Genomic DNA, 11126 nt, shown 5'->3' on the forward strand with positions numbered 1-11126 from the left:
GGTCAGTTTGTCCGTCATGATGAGTCAAGGTTTGAACGATCAAGAAACATTCAGCACTTACAATGAGGGCGTGCTCTCGACCCATGGTGATGACAGTCTGGTTGATGATCCTGAGGAGAGACACGACAATGTTCTGGACATGTTGGAACGTCTCGCCCTGGAAGACAGTCAGACAGACGGAGGGAGAAAGAGAGATGGAGACAGGGACATAAACACAGACAGACAGTCAGACAGACGGAGGGAGAAAGAGAGATGGAGACAGGGACATAAACACAGACAGACAGACTGTTAGCCAGTAACAGGGTGACGGCAGTTATTAGGACGTTATCTTAACACATTCACTGCCAGGAGCTTAGCCCTTGCCAGCCTTTTTTGACTATTTTGCCCCATCTTTCCAGAGTCACAGCAAATCTTCTGTTAGGACTATATGAACAATGAAGGCGCCGATATGAATCTTATAATGCCTGAGTTTCAAGCATGTACGGTTATTTAGTAAATAGCCCAAGAATGCACCTCACGCTCACCCAAAATGGTCCCGTGGGACTTAGAATCCGAGATAATGGACTTTTGTTAATTTAATCTTTCTGAAGCCATGACAACTCCTCTGTTAGGAGTCGGACTATACTGTACAGTATGAACACCATTACCTCAAAATAAAGCTGAGAATGCCTGCTTTTACCAGTAAAAAAAATGTTTATAGCATGTACAGTAATGTAGTGATACGCCCAAATATGGACCACGGTCAGAATGAAGCTCTTGCCACTCAGCCTAGGTACATAATGGAAACAGCCATAGGGATGAGCTGTCAATCAAAAAATGGACTTATATTTTTGCATTTATGAACACATCTCAAAAGTCATTTGAATATAAAACACAAAAAAACACTCAGATGATGTGACATAGCCTCCCCTTCTGGGATCCATAATAAAGCACTTTTACTTAATTTTAAGTACTTGGCAGAGAAGACATTTGGAAAAGAAGTTCTAATTTTTAAGTGTTTGACATTTTCAATCCCACCTTGAATGAAATCCATGAGCAAACTTGCAATGAAAATGAACACACTATGTGGGGCTTTGGAGACATTACACAGGTTTTATCCACGGTGAGTATTCCAGAGCCATTTATCAAAACTTTTGTTGACTCGCTTGACTGAATTTGAGTGGAGATGGAAGGAAAAAGTTGTCTTTTCAGAATCATTCCAAGTGAAAGTACTGTAACTATTAGGTTGCCTTTAGCAATGCTGTAGAAGAGGTCTGCAAAAAACCTGCACTCATTCGGCTGGTGATATAACTAAACTGACACAAGGTATGTATAAACGTGGATTACGGAGGAATTTGAATGAAATCTTGATCAGTGACTTCACTGTGCACTTCTGCTGCAGTGTTGAGGATTTCTTTGTGTCTGTCCGTGCGACCGGGCATGCTCAAACATGTGGTGTGCGGCCCCCGACCGGAGCGGCTTGGAGTGGCAGGCGGTCATCGCTCCTAAACAGCTCTGACCCATTTTAAAACCTGCTCTACGCTCAATTCAAAACATCGCTACTCCGATCCCCGCTCCTGACACGGTTAAGTTACCTGCAGGATATAGGATCTGTAACCTTGTCGGAGTTACTGCACACATGTGTGGCCATGGCCTATGGGCTGTGAGTGTGTTGTCATGGGAACGGCCCCCGCAGGCTATGGGATCAGTAGCCGCTGGGTGGACTTTACTGACAACGCCAGCACAGACAGATCTGGCTCACAGCTACAACATTATAATGGACTTTGGTTTAGGAGCCGTGTCCACACAGACAGCGTTTAAAAAAATAGACAAATACCTCAAAAAGTTGTACTTAAGGTACAGTACAACAAGTAATTATTGGGTGCGTTCAGATATACACTAAATGTAATGGTTGGATGTGGCCTTGATAAAGGAGGAAATACCACACTGTGCATGTGTGTGTCATTGCATGATAGTGGAAGATTTAGAGACTTGATTAAACCAAGGCAGGCATAATTAAACTAAAGAGGCACTGAGCCACTGGGTACAGAGCAGATGATGAAGTGTGTCAATATGTGTGTCTGCATGCATGTGTGTATGTGTGTGTGTGTGTGTGTGTGTGTGTGCATACGTGCGTGCGAGCGTGCACGTGTGTGTGTCATCTCAAGACAAAAAAGCGTGCATATATGAAGATGTGCCAGTATGCATGCCCATGCACACACAGATGATTGGGGCAGCTGTTGATTCTGAGTAAGTCAAAATCTGTTTGGTACACTGTCGGCGTTTTTAGCCTCTTATTGCCTTGAGCAGACTGTGTGTGGAAACAGGCTTACACAGCATGTTCGCACACGCACACGCACACGCACACGCACACACACACGCACACGCACACGCACACACACACACACACGCACACACACACACACACACAGGCCAATGCTCTATCCATTTATTTGAAGCCGTAGACCAGCTGGTTAATCATCTCTCTTGGCAGCAGGACGGTGGAAATAAATGCATAAAATCTTGTTTTGAAGAGATAAAATCAGAGTGAGCACTGGCCTCCCTGTTGATCATATGCACATTGTCTGCTGTCTGACTCTCTCTCTCTCTCTCTCTCTCTCTCTCTCTCTCTCTCTCTCTGTGTCATCTATCTCCAACCCAAACGCCCAACACAACACAATCAGTAATTCAGCACAACCTCTCCCATTGATCACACTGTGTTGCTTCCCCCGTGTTAGTCCCCGGGACAGAGCATCTGTTCAGCCTCCCTTCTACTCTCCATCTCTCTCTCTCTCTCTCTCTTTCGCCCTCTCCCTTCCTCTCTCTCCCTCTCTCAAACTCTCTCAATCTCTCACTCTCTCTCCATCTCACTTTCTCCATCGCTCCAGTTGGCATGACAACTTAATCAGGTACACTCCAAGTCCCCAAAGCGCCCACCTTGAAGAGAGAGAGAGAGAGAGAGAGGGAGACAGAGACAGAGAGAAAGAAAGAGAGGGAGACAGAGAGACAGAGACAGAGAGAATGAGAGAGAAGAAGGGACAAGACAGAGATAGACAGAAGGTAAAAGAGTAGGGAGCAGGTGGGCTGGGAGAGCAGTAGTGTGACAGACAGTTGTTAAAGGAAGGACCCAGTAGACCCAGACACCCCGCACCGCTCCTCTTATTTTATATTGTTCTCTCGACATGCTTTTATACTTCATTCCACTCTTCCTGCTTTCATCGCTGACCCATCTCTCACCCATGACATTTATCATCCGCCTGAACCCTCTACTTTGTTTTCTGACCCACAAGAAAAACCAGCCCTCCTTCCATGTCTGCCAGCAGTAAATATTAGACTTGTTTGTTTGGTTGTTTTTAAACACTTTTTTTTTATATGCTCCTCTTTTCCTGTCTTTCTTTTCATAGTTTTTCATCCTTTGTACCATCCACTCCACAACAGCTTTTCATTTCTTTCATCGTTCTCCTTCATTTTCCGTCAGACAGTTAAAAAAATAATCTTTCATATTGCTCTTTCAGTTAAACGTGCGTGTTTGTGTGTGTGTGTGTGTGTGTGTGTGTTTAGTCTAGCACAGGAGAAAGTGAAGTGGAACGTTTTTTCATCTGGAGGAACAAGTGTGCGGTCTTAACAGCAATCACAGTTTGAAGAGCTGAGCTAAAGCATTGCCAACCCCTAAGTTCAGACTTAATATTATACTCTCCAGTCTAGTATACACACACACGCATGCACGCACACACGCACGGAGACACACACGCACACACACTCGCGCGCAAGCATAAACGAGTCAAAGAGAAAGGTGTGTGAGTGTGTTGCTGTAAACTCGTATGAAGTATTGTTTAATATAAAATCTGACAATAGTAACCCTAAGGGGCTTTTGTGTTCCTTCCTCATAATGCTCTAAAACTAATTTAAAAAATGGAAGGCATACGACTGTGGTACTCTATACAGACCTCTCTGTGTACTTGGGTTAGGGTGGGATTCAAACCCACGCCAGTTTCTGGCATTGGGTCTCATTGACTTCTTAATACCACCCACCCACCCGTGTGTGGGTCTCATTGACTTCTTAATACCACCCACCCACCCACCCACCCGTGTGTGTGTGTGTGTGTGTGTGTGTGTGTGTGTGTGTGTGTGTGTGTGTGTGTGTGTGTGTGTGTGTGTGTGTGTGTGTGTGTGTGTGTGTGTGTGTGTGTGTGCATGCGCGTCGGTGCTTAGAGCACGTGCGTGTGCATGAGTGTGTTGATGGGTCTTTGCATCGTATCTGTATCTGTGTGGGTCTTCAAAGTTTGGAGAAGGAGCTAACTACAATGTGTGTGTGTGTGTGTGTGTGTGTGTGTGTGTGTGTGTGTGTGTGTGCGTCTAATTGGTCAGGGGCTGCTTGCTTCCCCTGCATAACTGAAAAACTGAAACCAAAGCTGCTTAAGGCGATGCACTGTAGTGCTTCAAAAACAAGCACAAGAGGGGTACAAAGGAGGTCAGTGGTAGCTCAAAGATGCTCTGGAAAAAGGGAAGTTTCTTCAGATTTAATAAGGGCAATGACAGAAGGGTTTGTTTTTGTCTGGTCTTTTTGATGCCGAACAGTGTTTGTCAACGGGTGGGTATTCACGTAAAAGAAGCATATAATGCTGTATATCCTTTCATAGCCCTATATATAAAGAGAGAGAGAGCGAGAGAGAGAGAGAGAGAGAGAGAGAGAGAGAGAGAGAGAGAGAGAGGAGAGAGAGAGAAAGAGAGAGAGAGAGAGAAGCATCTGTCTGTCTCACCACGTTGTCCCTGCTGAGGACCTCTAGGATGTTGTTGAGCAGCTCCAGACTGTTTGTCCTCTCGTCATGAGGTCCATCCGCCATGCTCTCCAGCGCCCCCTTCAGCTCAGACAGCATCATGGGTAACAGCACATCTCGACACTCTGAGAGGGGAGACAAAGACACATGGTTGTGGACAGAAACACAAACACGCCCTGGAAGCACACAAACACTTATCAGCCTCAATCAATGTTGACAGAAGACAATCCTAATTCCAATCTCCCAAAAGAAAATGAAAAAATAGGGACTGAGGGGGAAAAAAACTGGTTGACATATTATTTGATGCAGCTTCCGGGGGTTTCATAAAAAGGATGTTTCAATGTTTCTCAGGGCAGATAAGAAGATGAGTTGCAATGTTTCAACACAATCACAGTGTCCTGTGGTAAATGGTTCAAATTGCATGAAAGGTTGCATGTTGCAACAGCAAGGTTTCTGGTGCATTGCGGTACAGCGGACATACAGTATAATGGAAATATATGATTCGGCCAGGAACACTCGTCATAAGTAGATTTATTGCAACAAATGGAATACAGTTAAAGGGCTCCGCTCTTAAGATTTTGCTAAGCAGCATGCTAAGCAAAGTCAGGGCACACTGATGAGCTGAAAGCCTGAAAGATGTGAATCCTAATGTAACATTAATATGAAAAAGTAATGTTTATGTTAAGTTGGCCTATTAGGATCAAGAGTGGTAAATCGAGCTTCCGGGTATGCAGGCGTAGGGAGAGGACGTGCTCCGTGGCTCGCTTCACCATTTTGACCATTTATCGTATTTTTTTTTATCCAAAACTGCCTTTTTCATGTGAATTAGCCGTGTTATGACTTTGGAACGGTTTTGGCCGACCTCATTTGAAACCATGAGTGGAAAAGAACGCCGAACGACGCGACAAACTAACAAAGAAGGAGATTCCACCCTCGAAGCTAGCGCTGCTAATACTACTAGCATCCCAGAAACTAGCTGTGGCAAGGAGATGGATAACCTCGCCCTCGACCCAGCAACAGCCAAAGCTCTCGAGGTAATGACGGCGCATATCACGCAGGCGATCGACAAGAAAATTGATGAAAAAATAAGCCCAATTGTGGAGTCCATTCAGAAGGTTGTGAGTGGGCTACAAGTCGCTGAAAAACGACTGGATGAGGTCGAAGAGCGGGTGGAAGCGGTGGAAACTGCGACCGCCTCTTACGATGGCCGTGTGATGCAGCTCGAAAAACAACTCAAAGATGCAGTGGATCGCTTGGACTCATTCGAGGACAGAAATAAGCGTGACAACATACGCTGTTTTGGACTTTCAGAGGGCTTAGAAGGAGATAATTGCCTGCAGTTCTTTGAAACCTGGTTACCCAAGCTGCTGAACATCGAGACCAAAGCTGGGTCCATCAAACTGGACCGGTGCCATCGCCTGGGTCCTAAAATCAACAAGCCCAAACAGCGCGACCGACCCTGTGGGGTTATTTTCAAGCTACACCACTCCAGGGACAAGAAACGTGTGATGGATGCAGCCAGACTCGCCGCGGAGAGAGGAGAGCAGCCGACCTACGAGGGATCGTCCATTTCATTTTATTCTGATTTTTCACAAGGCACTCTTCAAAAGCGCAAAAGCTTCGATGACGTCAGGAAACAGCTAAGAGCCAAGAATGTCGACTACTCTACTCTACACAATGGGGTGCTTCGCATAAAACACAATAGTAAGGTAACGTTGTGTAACACCCCACAGGAGGCTATTGTGTTTCTTGACTCTAGTGGCTTACTGGGCTGAATCCCCCAGCTTGTGTCTCTGGGTGCACTATTTTTGCTATTTGGATCAGTGATAACTTTAAGCTAAACAAGATAATTGTTAAGGCAGTTACGTTTTATGTTTTATCTTTATTTTATTTTATTATGATAAATGGGACACCATTTTGTTTAAGCTGATGTGTTATGGGGCGAGCCACCACTCGGGGACATTCTACAAATGTGCTGCTTGTTTATGCTAGCGTTTTTTCTTTGTTATTGTTCTTTCCTTGTCCTGGGGAACGTTTCCCCTCTGCTTCTCATTGAAGGAGCCCTGTTTCAAGAGTTTATTTTGTGGAAGGTAATTTGTTTGTGTAGACCCGTTTTCTTATGGGTAGTGGCTAACGCTGAGACCCCCTTTTTCCCAGCTCCTTTTGTATATAGGTGTGTGTGTTTATGTGTGTGTTGCTCGCTCGACATGTGGAACGGACACTTTTTTGCTGTACTGTTATTAGATTTCAATACCTACTTTTTGGACACTCAAAAGACTGTGATGCCATGTAATGTTTTCATGATTATATCATCGCCAAGGGGACACTCTTCATTTATTTGGTATATTTTCTCCATGACGGATGTCATTGAATAATCTTAAAATATGTTCTTGGAATGTCAGGGGCTTGCATAAACCAATTAAGAGGAGAACGGTGCTGAGCTTTCTGAAAAAAGAGAATGTTAACTTTGCTTTCTTACAAGAGACCTATTTGGAGGAGAGTAAGGATCTGTTTAAACTAAAACATAGCTGGATTGGTGATGTCTTTATGACATCTTATGCATCTAATACCAGGGGGGTTGCTATTTTAGTCAATAAGAATGTTGCCTTCAGATCCACACATGTTATAAAAGATAATGAGGGCAGATATGTCATTCTAAGGGGTATTTTGTTTGGCAAATCTGTGACTTTTATGAATATTTACTGTCCCCCAGGATATCCCACTGGTTTCTTAGCCAAAGCATTTTCAGAGTTTGTGGAACTGAGTGCAGATTATCAATATGTGGGAGGGGATTTCAACGTTCATATGAGCCCCCTCTTGGACAAATGTCCCCCGTCTAACATACCACCCAGTGGTCGGGCTAAAACGCTTGCCTCAATATGTAATGACATTGACTTTGCTGACGTTTGGAGGACACTTAACCCCTCTTCTAAAGCATACACGTTCTTCAGTAATCCCCATAAATGTCACACACGCTTAGACTACTTTTTTGCACCTAAGCGTTTGCTTAGCTCTGTGACATCATGCAAAATTGGCAGTATAATTGTGAGTGACCATGCACCTATTTATTTAGAAATCTCCTTTCGTGAGATAAATAGATTTTCTAGATCCTGGAGATTTAACTCTACCCTCTTGAATAATGATGTTTTCCTTGCTCACTTTACCTCTCAATTTAATACGTTTTATGAGGCAAATATTGGCTCTGCACCTAACCCTTCTATTATGTGGGAAACTATTAAAGTTTTTTGTAGGGGAATCATCATCTCTTATACGGCCAGCAGGCGGCAGCAGAGGGCAGCACAAGAAACACAGCTGGAGGATAGACTCCAACAAGCTGAACAGAGCTATTTGGAGACTCCTTCTGATGACAAATTGGGGCAAGTGAGTGCTGCTCGTATTGCTGTTGAATCCATGATGTCCCTGAAATCAGATAAAAGTCTTAAATTTGCCAAACAGCGCTTGTATGAATCAGGGGATAAACCAGGAAAATATTTGGCTTATTTGGCAAAAAAAAGGGAAACATCACAGACCATTGTCTCAATTAAAGATCCTGCTGGCAATATTACATATGAGACTCAAGCAATTAATAATGTGTTTGCTACATTTTATAAAAATCTATACAGATCAGAACAGAGTAATGATGCCCACCAAAATATGGATGACTTTTTCTCCAGCATTAACCTCCCTGTGATCTCAGATAGGCAGAGGGCTATTCTCAACGCTCCCATCACAAAGGAGGAGATCCGCGTTGCTCTTACAAATCTTCAATCTGGTAAAGCTCCTGGTCCTGACGGCTATGGATGTGAATTTCTAAAGAAGTTTCAAGGTGTATTAATCGACCCCTATTTGGCCATGATAAACCATTCATTTGAAACAGGGATCCTCCCCCAATCACTGAGGGAGGCAAATATCACAGTAATCCTTAAAAAGGGGAAATGCTCTGACGATTGCGCCTCCTATAGGCCAATCGCATTATTAAATTCTGATTTAAAATTACTGTCTAAAATATTGGCGCTACGTCTCGAACAACTACTCCCTGATATCATAGGACGAGAACAAACAGGGTTCATCAAGGCTCGTAACTCCTCTGATAGCGTACGGAGACTTCTTAATATTATCCAATACATGCATAGCACTAACGAGCCCGGCCTAGTGCTGTCGCTTGACAGCGAAAAAGCATTTGACCGCATTGAATGGCCATATCTCTTTCATACGATGGATACTTTTGGCTTAGGCGACACATTTATCAAATGGGTTAAAATTCTATATAATGACCCTCAGGCAGCGGTCCTTACAAACGGCCTTAGATCTAAAAACTTCTCTTTGCAACGCTCTAGTCGCCAAGGTTGCCCTTTGAGTCCGCTGCTCTTCGCCATCGCTATAGAGCCGTTTGCCCAGTCTATACGCCAATCACCTGTGATTTCTGGGGTTGTTATAGGAGAGAGAGAGCATAGAATTAATTTATATGCTGATGATGTCCTGTTATTTCTAACTAAATCAGATCTCTCTGTTCCTGGTGTTATGGATGTTATTACTAAGTTTGGATCCTTTTCAGGATATAAGATTAACTACTCCAAATCAGAGGCCATGCCACTGGGCTCCCTCCAAAACATTCCACCTGCCCCTGACCCGTTCCCATTTCGCTGGTCCCCCTCTGGCTTTGTTTATTTGGGTGTTCATATAACTCCCCTATTTGAACAAATGTATAGTGCCAACTTTACTCCCCTCATGGATATCATAAAATCTGACCTTGACCGATGGGCATCACTGCCACTGTCCTGGTTGGGTAGAGTGGCACTTATTAAAATGAATATACTACCACGGTTACTATACCCACTCCAAATGGTTCCTGTCTTCCTCCCAAGCAAGACGGTTAAGATTATTGAAGGTTGGCTGAGCTCATTTATTTGGAGCAAGAGAAGGCCCAGGTTAAAACTAGCTAAACTACAGCTTTCTGTTTCAGAAGGTGGGCTAGAACTCCCCAATATAAAATGGTATCAGGTTTCCGCACAATTACGCTTTGCAGCAAAATGGTTACAGGAAGACCAGCTTTCTATTTGGCTAGATATTGAAGCTGCACAATGTGACTGCCCCCTCCGTAATCTCTTATTTCTCAAAGACCCCTCAACAGTGAAGAAACTTTGTAATAACCCAATTGTTTCCAACACACTTAAGGCATGGAGGGTTGCAAGGCTCCTAGAGGGCAGAGCCAAAGTAACATCACCTCTTACCTCTATTCAGGGAAATCCAGACTTCCCTCCTGGCCTTAATGACCCTGGGTTCAATGTTTGGAGAGATAACGGTATAACAACGTTGGGGAAATTGTTTAATGGTGCTATACTTATGTCTTTTGATCAAATACAACAAAAATATGCCCTACCGCGTAATCACCTTTTCAGATTCTTTCAGGTGAGGGATTTTATTCGCAGACGTACAACATTACTAACTAATGTAGGTACCTCTCCAATTGAGAGAATATTGATGATGGATTTCACAAGGGGTTTCATTAGCACTCTCTATGATATGTTAAGGTCTAATACAACGGTTAATACCCAAGATACTAAGAGAAAATGGGAAAGAGACCTGGGGGTTGATATTGATGATGATGTTTGGTCTGAAATATTTGAAAATGCCAAAAAACTTTCTGTGTGTAATAGGGCCTGGTCGATTCAGTTAAGAACCATACACAGATTACAGATTTCACCTAGCCTTCGCCATAAAATGAATTCTGATTTATCCCCCCTTTGCCTTAAGTGTAAGACTGAAGAAGGAGACTATATTCATTGCATATGGTCATGTCATAAGATTGAACGTTATTGGTATGATGTTGTGCAAGAACTGAATGAGATCTTTAACATAGAGCTTGAACTTGACCCTTTGTGTCTGATTCTGGGACTTCCTGATAATAAGATTGTCAACAAGTTCCACAAACGTCTGTTCAATCTTTTAACCTATGCTGCTAGGAAAAATATTTTATTGTCTTGGATCAATGAAGAACCGCCAAAAAAGAGAGGCTGGGATAAAATAATCATGCAGTGCATGCCTTTGGAATATCTGACTTGCCTGCTGCGCTCTACAACCGATACCTTCTATAAAATTTGGGACCCATATTTACGTTTTATTGGTCCTCAGTTAGCTGAGACCTTGACAATAGGGTTCCTTAACAGAAGTGATACTGCTAACCTTGATGGATAAGATAGGAACATCACTTTTTGTCTCTTTAACACCGTGGTTTTGTTTTTCATTTTGTGTACATAATGTATGTACATGAGTGTAATTCCATATGTATAATGTTATACTGTATATCATCTAAGGAAATGTACATTGATGCCTGTGTCCTTTGCTTTTGCAACGTGTCTGAGCTGAGCT

The 11126-nt window shown here is 43.3% G+C and overlaps 1 protein-coding gene across 1 annotated transcript in view; it reads right to left on the reverse strand.

Moving 5' to 3' along the window:
• dock2 (dedicator of cytokinesis 2) overlaps positions 1 to 11126 on the reverse strand; it is a 126010-nt gene that overhangs the window by 81190 nt on the left and 33694 nt on the right. The window contains exons 22-24 of the mRNA XM_080746612.1: positions 9507 to 9535; positions 4740 to 4882; positions 62 to 157 (exon numbers count right to left, since the gene is read on the reverse strand). Of these exons, the coding sequence (XP_080602738.1) occupies positions 62 to 157; positions 4740 to 4882; positions 9507 to 9535 (268 nt within the window). The remainder of the gene's footprint in view (positions 1 to 61; positions 158 to 4739; positions 4883 to 9506; positions 9536 to 11126) is intronic.

Source organism: Nannobrachium achirus (assembly GCF_963921795.1).
Source record: "Nannobrachium achirus genome assembly, chromosome: 17".
Classification (NCBI taxonomy): Eukaryota; Metazoa; Chordata; class Actinopteri; order Myctophiformes; family Myctophidae; genus Nannobrachium; species Nannobrachium achirus.